Source organism: Doryrhamphus excisus, chromosome 2 (assembly GCF_030265055.1).
Source record: "Doryrhamphus excisus isolate RoL2022-K1 chromosome 2, RoL_Dexc_1.0, whole genome shotgun sequence".
Classification (NCBI taxonomy): Eukaryota; Metazoa; Chordata; class Actinopteri; order Syngnathiformes; family Syngnathidae; genus Doryrhamphus; species Doryrhamphus excisus.
Genome location: NC_080467.1, coordinates 11,685,191 through 11,700,491, shown reverse-complemented (window position 1 = coordinate 11,700,491; position 15,301 = coordinate 11,685,191). Strand labels below are relative to the sequence as shown.

At 46.0% G+C, this 15,301-nt stretch overlaps 2 protein-coding genes across 3 annotated transcripts; both read left to right on the top strand.

Moving 5' to 3' along the window:
- Positions 1-3: 3 nt before the first annotated feature.
- Positions 4-5,308, top strand: sec14l7 (SEC14-like lipid binding 7). The gene is made up of 12 exons (XM_058054130.1): positions 4-192; positions 428-503; positions 2,345-2,388; positions 2,514-2,573; positions 2,643-2,831; positions 2,893-2,988; positions 3,063-3,123; positions 3,189-3,272; positions 3,433-3,539; positions 3,610-3,749; positions 3,828-3,997; positions 4,075-5,308. Exons 1-12 carry the CDS (start codon positions 139-141, stop codon positions 4,158-4,160), a joined length of 1,167 nt encoding a protein of 388 aa, XP_057910113.1. The 5' UTR covers positions 4-138; the 3' UTR covers positions 4,161-5,308.
- A 287-nt stretch (positions 5,309-5,595) lies between these two features.
- Positions 5,596-14,795, top strand: LOC131105707 (metal transporter CNNM4-like). 2 transcript variants are annotated; one of them, XM_058054115.1, is made up of 8 exons: positions 5,596-7,062; positions 8,460-8,603; positions 8,782-8,916; positions 9,019-9,188; positions 9,587-9,683; positions 10,297-10,386; positions 11,578-11,753; positions 11,837-14,795. In XM_058054115.1, exons 1-8 carry the CDS (start codon positions 5,667-5,669, stop codon positions 12,293-12,295), a joined length of 2,667 nt encoding a protein of 888 aa, XP_057910098.1. In that variant the 5' UTR covers positions 5,596-5,666; the 3' UTR covers positions 12,296-14,795. The 2 variants fall into 2 exon arrangements, with proteins under 2 accessions (XP_057910098.1, XP_057910104.1); XM_058054121.1 differs by lacking the exon at positions 10,297-10,386 and having other exon boundaries at positions 5,599-7,062.
- Positions 14,796-15,301: the final 506 nt, after the last annotated feature.

The following is a 15,301-nucleotide window of genomic DNA, read 5'->3' as shown; positions in this document are numbered from 1 at the left end:
CCTGTGTATGTATGTATGTATGTATGTAAGTGTGTGTGGGTGGATGTGTGTATCGGGGGTGTGGCCTTGCCTCCCCAGGCCTGTGGTCTACTCCGTGACTAGAGTCGGCATTCCCAGTCTGGATGTTGCAGTACAAACATGAGCGGACGAGTTGGAGATTTGAGCCCAAAACAGGCTGATGCTTTAACACAGGTAAAATTCATTAATACGTTTTATTGTATAATTCTATGTTTGTAGTATTAGATGTCCACACTGTGGACATCTAATACTGTGACTGTGACCATGAGCAGAGCATCTCTAGAAACTAAAAGTACTGTAAATATGGAGGTTATGTATTTATCTTTGTGGATTATACTACTGTGGGAATGAAAATAATTATCTAATGTGTCATCATGGAAATAAATGATCTTATTGGATGTGTTTCCAGTTTCGGCTCAAAATCCAGGACATCCTTCCTGACCTTCCAGCCCAGCATGACCACTACCTGCTACGCTGGCTTCGAGGTAAAACACACACACACAAAAAACAAGTATATGCATGTGCACATGGACCTTGAACGGTGATAAGATCAGAAGGGATCGATTAAACATCAGAAAGGAAGCCTGGTTGGATTGAGGACATTCAAAGCTCATAACAAAGCAGAACTTTGTCATTACAATGTACAAAGTAAATGTTTATATATAATATGTAATATGAATCACCCAAATACATACAAGTGTGTAATACTCAAAGTATGAAAATATAAAGTGAAGAAAAATGAAACATGTATAGAATGCTTAAAGAGCAGCGGGGTTCTTATCTTGTTTGAGGTGCCCCCTTGAAGGGCAAATACGGGAGGCAAATACATGTTGGTACATTTGGGTTGAGGAGCCACAACCGGGCTTGTTTAAATATTAGTCCTAAACCAGAAGGACAAAGTCTATGTGACCTAGAACAACAGAAACCGCAAACTGGTTTGTAGTCTTCTCGCACTGTAAACTGGTTTGAAGCCCCCCTATCAACCCCCCCACCCCCACCCCGATGTAACCGCCTGGAGTGTCACCTCCCAAACATTTAATGATGCCAGTGCACAATGGGTTTTTCTCACTGAACCACCAGCCAGCTCCGATTATTAGTACTATATGAAGTAGTGGTGTAAGCTAGTTTAGCTTTGGTTCTAAAAGGATGTCAAAGTGTTATTTCTGTGCTTTGGACACAAAAACTGAAAGATTGGATGAAGTTATGGTGATTTGTATTGTATTCATCCAGGTCACCAGGGCATTGAACTGTTCAGGTTATCTTAGAAGACATTTTACTTATATATTTGCTAATATATAACATAACACAACATTCATTTAAGACACTTGTAGTCTTGTGTGTTGCTGTAAATACTGTATGTTCCAGTTCCACGGGACAGGAAGTGGAAAAGTTTTATCTTGGCGTGGGTTACAGCTGCAACTGTAGGCTAAGTCAGGGATTATTGCGCCTACTGTGAGATGATTGAAAGCCATCGAGCCTGGTGCTTGTGTGTTTCAGCCGACATTATGGTATCATTACTGACACCTAATGAGCAGTCTACAATATTACATATCATCACAACCTATTTCAATGCGTCTTCTGGATGCCTTCTGTTAGATAATTAGATAATTATACGCTTGAAAATCCGAAAAATAAGTGACATGTAACAAAAATGAATATTAAAAAAAATAATAGTTGGTAAAACTGTGATAGGGGCGGCACGGCGGTCGAGTGGTTAGAGCGCAGACCTCACAGCTAGGAGACCAGGGTTCAATTCCACCCTCGACCATCTCTGTGTGGAGTTTGCATGTTCTCCCCATGCATGTGTGGGTTTTCTCCGGGTACTCCGGTTTCCTCCCACATTCCAAAAACATGCTAGGTTAATTGGCGACTCCAAATTGTCCATAGGTATGAATGTGAGTGTGAATGGTTGTTTGTCTATATGTGCCCTGTGATTGGCTGGCCACCAGTCCAGGGTGTACCCCGCCTCTTGCCCGAAGACAGCTGGGATAGGCTCCAGCACCCCTGCGACCCTTGTGAGGAAAAGCGGTAGAAAATGAATGAATTATTGAAAACTGTGATAGAATGAAGCTGTGAATGTATTATTTTTTTAATTATTATTATTTTATTGAATTAATTTAATTATTTTTGTGATCTGTTGGCCAGGATTTTATATTACTTGGGTCTCTTTCCAAGTCTTTATGTGTTGATATTTACAGTTATATAAAGTTTTCTCTTTTTATGATGCTGGAAAGTGTCTCTGCCACACTGATACCCGACCAGTGGGCTAATTAGCATACTAATAGGTCATGGGTGTGTCCTATTCAATTCATTTGTTTGTTTACAGCTAGAAGCTTCAATGTTGCCAAAGCTGAAGCCATGATCAGGAAGGTTTGTCTTTCATTTCCATATTATTATTTCCATTATATTATTTTCCATATTACACGTTTAGGCTACCCTATGTCGACGCAAACACGCACCTTTTCCAAAACACGTGTGTGTTTCTGTGTGTATAGCACATTGACTTCAGGAGGAACATGAAGGTGGACATCCTCTCCGACTGGACGCCTCCTGAGGTTTGTTGCCGTCGTCTTGTGTGACATCATCGCTGTGTTGTGACATCATCACACTGTTGTTGTGGTCAGGTGATCCGGAGGTACGTATCCGGGGGCATGTGCGGCTACGACAAGGAGGGAAGTCCAATCTGGTACGATGTGATCGGCCCACTGGATCCCAAAGGTCTCCTGATGTCGGCCACCAAGCAGGATTTCATGAGGACAAAGATCCGAAACATCGAGATGCTGCAGAGGGAATGTCGACAGCAGTCCAAAAAGGTCCGATCGTGTCTTTGTCTTGCCACTTTGTCTCCTTCTAATAGGGTGTTTGTGCTGACAGTTGGGCAAGAACGTGGAGTCCATCACGCTCATCTACGACTGCGAGGGGCTTGGCCTCAAGCGCCTGTGGAAGCCCGCCATTGAGACCTACGGCGAGGTTTGTTTGTTGCCGCCATCTTGTTCACTTTTCACTTGAGATGTATGTCTCACGTTCGCCATGTCGCTGTGCAGATCCTCACCATGTTTGAGGATAACTATCCGGAGGGGCTCAAGAGGGTTTTCCTCATCAAAGGTAGCTATTAAGTTTGCTAACATTGTTCTTCATAATCATCTTCATCATCTTCTTCATCACCACAGCTCCCAAACTCTTCCCAATGGCATACAGCCTCATCAAGCACTTCCTGTGCGAGGAGACCAGACGCAAGCTTGTCGTTCTTGGAGGTAAGACACAGCTGTCCCTGTCTATTAGCTGGCACATGTTGCCATGGAAACAGCATCATGATAGCATGTGCTGGTTCATATATAGGACCCAGAAGCATGTCATGTGACCAGGAAATGATCATCAATAAAAAATTATTGGGCATCTTCCTTTTGTGAGCAGGGAACTGGCAGGAAGTGCTGCGCGACCATGTCAATGCCGAGCAGCTTCCGATTGCATATGGAGGAACCCGGACTGATCCGGACGGAGACCCTCGCTGTAGAACCATGGTGCGAGCTACACACTGCTAGTTGGGTGATGATGTCACGGTCACGTCACGATGACGACATGTGCTTTCAGATCAACTATGGTGGCACGGTGCCGAGGTCGTACTACGTGCAGAACTTTATCAAGGTCCAGTACGACACCAGCGTCACCATCAGCCGCGGCGCCGTCTTGCAGCTGGACTACCACATCAGCGCCCCCTGCAGCCTGCTGAGGTACACCACACTGACACTGACACCACCACCCCAATCCATGACCCCAAGCTGGAGGTGACTCTTGGGCGACCCCCACAGGTGGCAGTTCTCCAGCGATGGCGCCGACATTGGCTTCGGTGTTTACAAACGTACAGTAGAGACCAGCGAGCAGAAGGTGGCAGCCATGTTGGAAGTTGTCCCCAGTGAACGCTACAACGCTCACCTGGTGCCCGAGGACAACATGATCACCTGCGCCGAACCCGGAGTGTGTGAGTGCCATTTGGTCATCACATTGATGTCATGACTAGCTTGATGTTCCCTGATGTGGTCGGCCATCTTTGTGCAGACGTGTTGTGTTTTGACAACAGCTACAGCATCCTTCAGTCTAAGAGGATCAGCTACAAGGTGGAGGTGCTTCCTCCTTCACTGTGACCACATACACCTCACTGATGGGAGAGGTTCTGATGTTGCCACACCGGACCAGGCTGACACCTACATGAAGAATTAGAATTAGACACAAAACCTCTTTCATCTTTATTCCACTGTGAATGTGTTTATATACAGTATATAAAACGCCTGAGTAACATTTCATGATCAAATTTTATATTGATTTTTTTTAGTTTGTAATAATTATCCACCTGTCAAAAATATTTTCTTTAATTTACATGGCCAAACTTGGTCACATTTAACCATATGACATAGCAGTAATAAAGCTACACTTTGACAGTGGGCCTCCTTTTAAAGATTAGCACATACAAATGGCCACTTGGGGGTGCTATAGACGAGGGTAATCGTGTGCACTTTGTGCTATTAAGACTGAAAACATGCTAACTAAACATTTAAGACGACCCTGCCCACACTGAATTCAACAACATGCCACCTGACTACAAGCACCCTGTCGAGGGAGGAGGATCCAAAGGATGCTGCAGGATCGGGGTGGTGGGGGAAGAAGCGGTGTTACATAATAGCTGGTGTGTCTGACGCAGTGCCAGTGTGTTTGGCGGTAGGACGTCATCGTTTAAGTACCCGGAAGTGTACTTGACCAAGAACACGCCTCGTTTGTCTCAGAATCCACTGCGGAGAAATGGCGGAACAAGCAAAGAGTTGGACTGTACGTTAGCATTTAAGTCGGTTTAATGTGGTCAACCTTTGTACTTTTAACATTGGTTGTCTATTGTTTTAGGAACCTTAACGTAAAGACATGACGATAGGTTTACCTTAGCTGGAAGCTATACAGGTTAGCTAGCAGCCTTAACTGTTAGTCCGTTGAGACAAACTACTGCTTAGACTTTGCTGTTATTTTGGACTATTTTGGACAATTAGATGTATTCCTTGAATCCCGTGATCAAAATTCAGTGCCAACTAGCACGGATACTTCATAAGTTGAAATTGACGTGAGGTCATAGCGCTGCTTTGCACATGATATACATTATTGATTAATCCAAAGTGTGATGCTAGCATTAATCATGCAGGAGGGAAAACCTGTAGGAGCAGCACGGTGTGTTTGGGCTTTTAAACAACATTGTATGGTTTGTTGTCACTTAACACGAGGAATAAAACTTTATTTTGAGATCACCTGACGTGGATTGAATAACTGACTGAACATGAACAGGAAACCGATACAACATACTTCAAGCTCATGTAGTTTATACATTAAAAAGAACGTTTGTCCTAATTTAATTCGTCAATATTTACACAGTATACATTTAACTGGCCTCTTAGAAGGTAATGTAACGCAGCAGCAGTCACGTGACGCATGTGACATCACCAGGCCGTGTTCTTGTCGTGAGCGCTAGTTAGGCACCCGCTAGTTAGTGCTCGTGTCGATCACCTTCTGTGTTGGTGCGAGGGAGGGGAGGGGAGGGGCGCTCCGGGGGCGTGTCCACTCGGACATGAGTAAATGACGTCACCGTGTCGGCGGCGAGCAGTCCAACAAACATGGCGAGAGAATGGCGCGGCCAGCAGGGTTACATCGTCACTGTCCTCATCTTCCTGTGCAGCGCCGACGGAGCTCGTTCGGAGGCGGCATCCGGGGGAGGGGGCGGCGGCGGAGGAGGCGGCGGTCAGGTGCTCGGTATGCGACTGGAGAGCAGCGACAAGCCGGCCAGCACCGGTGACGACGGAGTCCTGCAGGTGACGGAGGACAGCTCCGTGAGGCTGCGCTTCTACGGGCTGAGGCTGCACTCCGCCGCCTGGACGCTCGTCCGCTTCACGGAGCTGGGGGGCGGCGAGGCGGGGGAGCCGCCGGAGAGGACTTGCTCGGACTTTACGAAGGACATCGGGGTCGGGACCTTCATGAACGTCAGCGGCGGGGGCACGGCAGGGCTGCTGCGCGTGCACGTTAAGCCGCTGCGCAAGAGCGAGCCGAGCAAGGAATACGCGCTGTGCACGCGCAGCGCGGACGGCCGCTGGCTGCAGCTGGAGGATGGAGACGGTCGGGTTTTAGTCCTGGAGGAGAAAAAGTCCCTGCTTCCTCTCTGGCTGCAGGTCATCCTCATCTCCTGCCTGCTGGTCCTTTCTGGGATGTTCAGCGGCCTCAACCTGGGCCTGATGGCCCTGGACCCCATGGAGCTGCGCATTGTGCAGAGCTGCGGCACGGACAAGGAGAAGAAGTACGCCCGCAAGATCGAGCCCATCCGTAGCAAGGGCAACTACCTGCTGTGCTCGCTGTTGCTAGGCAACGTGCTCGTCAACACCACGCTCACTATACTCCTGGACGACCTGATTGGGTCGGGCCTGGGCGCCGTGGTGGCCTCCACCGTGGGCATCGTCATCTTCGGCGAGATCGTCCCCCAGGCGCTGTGCTCCCGCCACGGGTTGGCGGTGGGCGCCAACACCATCATCCTCACCAAGTTCTTCATGTTCCTCACTTTCCCGCTCTCCTTCCCTGTCAGCAAGCTGCTGGATGTTCTGCTGGGCCAGGAGATTGGCACCGTGTACAACCGCGAAAAGTTGGTGGAGATGCTGAAGGTGACGGAGCCCTACAATGACCTGGTCAAGGAGGAGCTCAACATGATCCAGGGGGCGCTGGAGCTCCGCACCAAGACAGTGGAGGATGTCATGACCCCCCTGGCCGACTGCTTCATGATTCAGGCCGATGCCGTGCTGGACTTCAACACCATGTCGGAGATCATGGAGAGCGGCTATACGCGCATCCCCGTCTACGATGACGAGCGCTCCAACATCGTGGACATCCTCTACGTCAAGGACCTGGCCTTTGTGGACCCCGACGACTGCACCACGCTCAAGACCATCACCAAGTTCTACAACCACCCCGTCCACTTTGTCTTCCATGACACCAAGCTGGACACCATGCTGGAGGAGTTCAAGAAAGGTGTGTGTGTGTGTTTGTGTTGACCCTCGCCTGACCTCCAGCTGGTCAACAGGAAGTTGAGCCTGCAGCGCTTCCTGTGTCAGGGATCAATAAGCTGCAGTCATCATTGATCACTGAAGGGCGCGCTGTCACCTTCATCTTATGCGAGAGAAAATATAAATCTAATTATAAATAGTTGGTATGTTTTTTATATACACATAAATAACTCTATTAATAATAACAGCGTTTTAAATGTGATTTAAATGTACTGCTACGATGAAAGAGACTATTTTAGACTTGTGTGCTCTTCTATCTTTTAGCTTGATTGACGTATTCAGTTCATTTGGAGCTGTTAATACGTACAAGTATATATCATGCTGTCATCTAGCGTTCTGTTCATTCAATTCCGTAAAAATGGGCAGATTTCAGACATAATTGCTCATTGGGATTAATCATGACTCATTTATTCTGATGCATTCATCTGTTTAATCATTTGACAGCCCGAATTCAGTTTTGAACTTGACTTTTTTGTGAAGCTATTTTCCCGATAGTAAATAATGTAAATAAACTATTTTCCCCATAGTAAATAATGTCAATAAAAACTATTTTCCCATCGTAAAAATGTCAATAAAAAACTATTTTCTCAATAGTAAATAATGTCAATATAAACTTTTTTCCCTAATAGTAAATAATGTAAATAAAACCTATTTTCCCCATAGTAAATAATGTCAATAAAAACTATTTTCTCTATAAAAAATAATGTCAATATAAACTATTTTCCCTAATAGTAAATAATGTAAATAAAACCTATTTTCCTGATAGTAAATAATGTAAATAAAACCTATTTTCCCGATAGTAAATAATGTAAATAAACTATTTTCCCCATAGTAAATAATGTCAAGAAAAACTATTTTCTCAGTAGTAAATAATGTCAATAAAAACTATTTTCTCAATAGTAAATAATTTAAATATATGCTGCTTTCGCCGTTATAAATAATGTCAATATAAACTATTTTCTGATAGTAAATCATGTAAATATATGCAGTTTTTTGCATAGTAAATAACGTAAATACAATAGTCTGTTCCAGGGTCAAACTGTGGTCATCATAAAAGTATTACGTGTACCAGCAATATTGGAAGTCACATTTGAATGGTAAACTGTCATACAAGTGTAAAAAGAAGTGAAGCCGTGTAAATAGTAAAAACAAAGCTTTAGCTCTTTTTGACATAAAGTAACTAGCATGAATCTTGAGAACTTGGGACAAATGTAGTACATGTACTGGATTGTACTGATACAAGTATTCAATTTGCAGTACTCAGTTGAAGTTAGCCCAGGCCTAAGCTAAACTCTTAGCCCTGTGGAAGATTCTGCCAGGATGTTTTCATGAAGGTTGTCACATGCTCCCTCCTGTTTCCAGGTAAATCCCACCTGGCCATCGTTCAGAAGGTCAACAACGAGGGGGAGGGGGATCCCTTCTACGAGGTGCTGGGATTGGTCACCTTAGAAGATGTCATCGAGGAGATCATCAAGTCGGAGATCCTAGACGAATCAGACCTGTACAGTGAGTCAGCACTTCCTGTTTGACAAATATAGACTTGAGAAAAGCTGCTTTGGTGGCTTGGAGACCAGATTGGATTGAGGATTTCCTGATCTGAGATCAGATTGATCAGATAGGATTCCTAAAGTGAGGTGATTCATGTCAACGTTTCCACTCTGACCTTCCCCGTGTGTCTCCGCAGCCGACAACCGCAACAAGAAGCGAGTGGATGCCAACAAAAACAAACGAGACTTCTCTGCATTTAAACACGATGGCGACAGCAAGGCGAAGATCTCGCCTCAGCTCATGCTGGCTGCTCATCGCTTCCTGGCTACGGGTGAGCGTCCGCACGGCGTCAACTTGTCCATCAGTGGCGCTTGTTATTCATTGGCTCCGTCACAGGAAATGAACGTAACGTCAATGTGCTTCTCTGTTCTAGAGGTCAGCTTGTTTGCCGCTTTCCACGTGACGGAGAAGGTACTGTTGAGGATCCTGCGGCATCCTGATGTCGTCCAGGAGCTCAAGTTCAACGACAACGACAAGCGAGCGCCGCAGCACTTCCTGTACCAGCGTGGGAAACCTGTCGACTACTTTGTGCTCATCCTGCAGGTGCGTACATCTTTTTTTTCATGAGAGGGCGGAGCTTATCAACAGAGCAGGAAGGGGGAGGGGCAGCCTAGGCGGGTGTCCTCACGACACCTGATGAGACACCTTTGGATCATGTGACCTCAAACAGTGCAACCTGAGCATTGATGCTCACCTTACATCTCTTTTTATTAGGTACCCTTCTACCTAATACCCTCCTCGGTGGCCTCTTTATTAGGTACCCTTCTATCAGCTACACTTAATACCAGTCTCAGTGGCCTCTTTATTAGGTACACCCCATGTCCACAACATGAGGTGCACACTTGAGGCCTCGTGTAGATCGATGATGGGTGTCCGTTTCTGTAAGAACACACTTCTGCTACAATATTCATAGTGTGTGTGTGTGTGTGTGTTTGTTTCAGGGTCGAGTGGAGGTGGAGGCGGGAAATGAGAACATGAAGTTTGAGACGGGGCCGTTTTCCTACTACGGTGTCATGGCACTTAACACGCCATCCCTGGGTGAGCAAAAACAAACACACACACATTCTTTAATAAGATATGTAGTGGGTGCAAACACTTTATATTTTATTTATTTATATATTTTTTATTATATTACTAATTTAATAAGCACCTTTCCCACAAAATATACGTCATGATTTTCATCTTTCATTTGTTTCATTTGAAGCTACCTTGTTGTTGTTGTTTGTGATGACGTAACTCGTCCTTGAGGCTCCGCCACTGCGCGCTGTGACACACTGCTGCCCCCTGGTGGGGGCGTCCCGTGTCTGCTGGTTGTGTTGCTGCACACGCGCCAACACACGCGCACACAAACACACCGCTTTTGCTACGCGTTGACATCTTGACGTCAACGCGGCTGCTAATCCGCCACTGAAAATAGTCCAGGAGTTCAAAGGTCGGAACAAACGGAATACTGCTTTAAAAAGTATCCATAAATGTGCTAGTATATCAAATATATTGATTGTATTGTATTGTATTGATGTGTACCTCATGAAGTTTCCAGACATTCGTTAATATTCATGACAGTGAGGCAGAGAGGAGGAGCTACAAAACAAAACAAATAAATCCTGTCTCTTTCTGCCCCCCCCCCTCCATCCCTCTCCCTTCTGCCCAGCCGTCACCCCCCCTCTCTCCCCATCAGTGGCGTCCCCCCCTCCGAGACGCCTCTCTCTTAAGAGGTTTTCCGTGTTCTCGCGTTTTCCAGGTAAACACTCGCATGCACCCCGCCCCCACATCCCCAGGCCACGGGAGGGTGGTGGGAGAGAGCGCCTCGCTCATCCTCCCCACTCTTCATCATCGCCATCATCCCTGTCTTTCACCAGCAAGAGTTAGCTTAAAAAAAAACAAAAAAAAAAACATTTGGCGACTGCAATGTCTACTTTGTCCGCCAGAGGGCAGGGATGAGTCAATAAGCGGAAGCAGGTGAGCTTATGTCAAGTCACCTGAACTTCCAAGTGTATAGCACAAACATATCATATAGCATTTATGTCACATGAATAATAACACAGATTGATGGTTGACGTTGTAGCGCTAACTTAGCGCTAACTTAGCGCTAACTTGTTTAGCATGTCAAGATGGCGTTCTTTAGGGAATAACTTTGCTTGCTGGGTGAGACGCTCTCATTTTAAACTCTGCCCCCTTTACCCACTGTCAGGTGTGACACTGCGAGTGGGATACAAGGAACAGTCAAGGAACAGTTTCACATTTGCCCTTATTCGAGTTGTACAGATGCTAAGATAAGCTAAGCTAGCTGGGCGCTAATATCACACTTTGTTTACCTGCACCGCCATGGAGCCCCTCCCAAAGTAACCTTGCTGGTAGGTGCTCCCCTCCCTTCCCCTTCCCCTTCCATGACCTCACTGACCTCACTGACCTCAGCCAATGAGAGCGAAGCGTTTTGGACTCATGTGGCAGCATGTTCACCTTCACGTCACGTCATCGTCGGCCATATTTGTGTGTTGCAGTGGTTGTGTCTCAGTTGGTGCATTTGTGTACGTATCGGTCCAACCTGAACTGTACCTGAAGTAAACACTTTACTCTGTGCCATGTTGCAATGCAACTTGGTACAGAGTACCACAAGCGGTAAGAACGTAGAATACAAGTTTACTTACGCAGCTTCATTAGCAGCGTGTTAGCAGGTTGGCTAACAGTGCAGCAGAGTTAAGAGAGGTGCATTTTTTCTGTCCATGCACACTCACCATTTTGAGTGTAACTGACAGTGTACTTAGACTACAAAGGACTAAGTGTAAGTACGTACTGTAAGTGCACCAATTCAGACAATCACAGCATACTTAAGTGTTTTATTTGAGAAATAACCAGTGTGTTTACGCCTGGTGTGTGTGTGTGTGTGTGCTCCGTCCCATCTGTGACACACCGGCCTTCCATGCAATTCTAGAATTCCGCTCCCCATCCCACGGGGGCAACCTCAACCGGTCTGCGTCCGTGAGCTGTGGTGAGCGTGGAGCGGAGAGCTCCTCCATGGGCGGCAGCAACTCTCAGATCCCAGGAACGCCTTTCCAGTACATTCCCGACTTCTGCGTGCGCGCTCTTACAGACCTTCAGTTTGTCAAGGTAACGCATCCTCTCTGATTCTCTTGTTGCATTGTTGCCGTGGTGTATTTGTAACAGGCGGCGGCCATGTTTGTCATATTCAGATCACTCGCTGTCAGTACCAGAACGGCCTTTTGGCATCCAGACTGGACAGTTCGCCTCAGTCGCCGGAGGGCAGTCAAGGTCGCCTGGACACGATGGCCGCGCAGCAGCTCCCCGTCACACCACCAGGGACACGCCCTGTGCTGCCCCTGGCCACGCCCCCTGTGAAGCGCCTGTCGTCTAACGCTCAGCCGATGCCTCCGGCGGGCAGCCGCGTAGCTCCGCCCCAAACTGCCCCTGCCTCCTTTGGACGCAGACCCAGCCAGTGTCTGCCCCAAGCCGCCGCCGCCCCTCCTAGTAACCACGCCCCCCCTCGTCAAACCACGTCTCCCGTCGACCCCGACAACGCTCCGGGAGAGACCACCACCCTGCTCAGCGAGCAGCACAACTGTGTGGACTCCCGCAGAGCCAGCCAGCACGTGCACACCATCAGTCACGCACACACCGAGAGTACCATCTAACACACACACAATGAAGGATGACCGCTGACCTCCCTGCATGACCCCCCCGCTCCCCCAATACTCTCAAACACATCTTTTTTTTCTTGTGGGGGCATGATACGCTTGAAACCAGGAAGTGGATGTTGTTAGCTGAGCTCCATTTTTTAAATTGATTTCCTTTCATTTTTGGGGAACCAAACTCGCTGAGGGGGCAGCACGGCGGTCGAGTGGTTACCAGGGAGACCAGGGTTCAATTCCACCCTCGGCCATCTCTGTGTGGAGTTTGCATGTTCTCCCTGTGCATGCGTGGGTTTTCTCCGGGTACTCCGGTTTCCTCCCACATTCCAAAAACATGCTAGGTTAATTGGCGACTCCAAATTGTCCATAGGTATGAATGTGAGTGTGAATGGTTGTTTGTCTATATGTGCCCTGTGATTGGCTCGCCACCAGTCCAGAGTGTACCCCGCCTCTCGCCCGAAGACAGCTGGAATAGGCTCCAGCACCCCTGCGATCCTTGTGAGGAAAATCGGTTGAAAATGAATGAATGAATGAATGAAACGATGAATGAGGCGATGGTGAGCATCTTCCTGCTCCATGTTTAGAATACTGGCGATATATTTGAGTGTACTTTGACAGGCGTTAGCATCTCCTCCATCACTGTGACGCACGCTAATGTTGATGTTGAAGCATTCAAACAAAAACAACAAAGGAGTATTTGTTTGCAACGGCGACCTGAAGGTCGATGTTGAAATGAGTTTTGTTTTTATCAGGGATTGACAGGAGAATGGATGAGCGCTGTCTGTTTGTGTAGCGTAGCTTAGCGTTCTTAGCATAGAGAATAACTTGCGTCATTGAAAACTTCAATGAAGTACACCATGTAATACCACTAAAGGGAAAATTATATATATATATATATATATATATATATATATATATATATATATATATATATATATATGGCAAGCTAATTGGTGAGGTTAGCTTACGAAGCAAAGCTGTTCTCTTGGCGCTAACTGTCTATCTAACCAACAGATGTCTTTCATATTTATTAACTCTGGAGGTTAGCCATTGTTAGCATATTAGTGCACATTCCACTGCATGTCTCCACACCTTTTAACCCTCTTTTAGCCTAAAGGTGTCATCACACACACATACGGCACTGGAACCGATGCAAAGTACATCCGATTGTGTTTGTGTGTTTGCTTTTGGTTGCATGTAATCTCTTGAACTTCTTTATGTAGCCACATGATACTGTTCATGATATTAAGTTATTAATTTCAACGGAGAACACTTGTATAAGCTAGCACTGATGACTGACTTTATGTTGTGTAGCAGAGGCCTACAAAAGTCCAAGATTCCAAAGCGAGTGTCCTTTTTTGGAGGATAAGACTTGAACTCATAGCAAACATGTCTTCTGCCTTTCGGCCTGCAAGGTTGAGCTCTTGATGGAGGGAATGATTGGCTTCCGCACTGTAAATACCATCAAGCTGGTGGGAGCATGTAGCATCAGCACCAATAGACATGTCTATAGTCATGTTGTTAAATTCACTGTGTTGTCACGGTGCACGAACGCATCGCGAGCTCGACCGGACTCGACCGCTAAAGCACAATATTTGCTGGTCTGACATGAGCTGGAGTCCAAACTTGTGAACTTGTTATTCTGATGGATAGCGAGGAGATGATGGACGTTGTGGATCAGCGATTGTGGTTCTGATGGGCTTCAGTCGTCCACTTGTGGCGCAGCAGTGGAACGTTTTGGTTCCAGACAGGCCGAAAACGGGCTCTTCCACTTTGGTGGATTTTATTGGGCGGGACCCGGTAAGCCACTAGTAGCCTTACTGAGTGTTTGAGGACGGGGCCCGATGGTCCGTCAGGGTCCTTGCTGCCAGCGTGCAGCAGGTTGACAACTGTGAAATAATTTAATGTTTAGTTTGCACTGAAAGAAACGAGCTTCCAAATTTCATTGTGTAAATTATATATACATTTATATATTATTATTATTATTATTATTATTATTATTATATGTTCCATGAGCAATAAACATTGCACAAGCTTTGACCTCACGCTATAATTCTCATCCTCTGCCACTTTTTTCCAACACGAAGATAACCAAAGCAGAAGTCATCCTCCTCCGCTGCCACTCAGAAATATCGAAATTCCAGCTCAAGTCTTGTTTTCCTTGTTCCTGTGGTTCCTATGGTGGGATAGCAGCGGGGGAGCGTAGCTTGCTAGCAGCTCCTGCAGTGTTGTTGTTCTTGAAGGCTGCAGAGTGACGATTAGACCCGCGTGAAGGACCACCGTTTGCATTCCCTTCTTCATCATTTCCTACCGACAAACCAAAACAACTTTTCATTTGTACTCATTAACACGCTGGACTCACTGGTGAATATTTGTTCTTTTTCTGCAATGTTTGATGGCCGGAACACTTCCTAATGCGGAGTGTGTGCAATGTGTACATACGTACTGTTTTTTTAAAGCACCTGAAGAATCTGTACGGGTTAATAAACCTGACTTCTATTTCTCTACAGAACATAATAGTTCTCACACTTCTCTGTGTGTCATTGTGTGCATCCCCGGCTCTTGACGGGCGCTTGTTATCACACACTCTGTGGGAACTTTGTAACTATTCTTATCAGTCAAAAGGAAACAGGCTCATATGATGAAAATAATCAACGGTGTGCTGTCAAAAGTACACATAACTTTTACAAATGTTTCCAGTTTCTTCACAGAAGAAGTACATGATTACATCGACCATCGACCAGAACAGTTACCTTGTTGTTTTAGCTTGCATTTTAAAAATGGTGTGTACATATTTTCAATTTAAATTACTAATATGTATGCTATAGTATATAATATAATCTAATATCATAAGAAGACTAAATTAATGTTAAAATATTTACATTTGAAAACAAGAAAACATAACCTGGACGTGTGGTTGTTTTCCTGCGTATTGGGATAAAAAAAAAAAATCAGCCCAGCGCCAAAATGTCTTCCACAGCCAATGTAGGAGGAGCCAACATGGCCGCC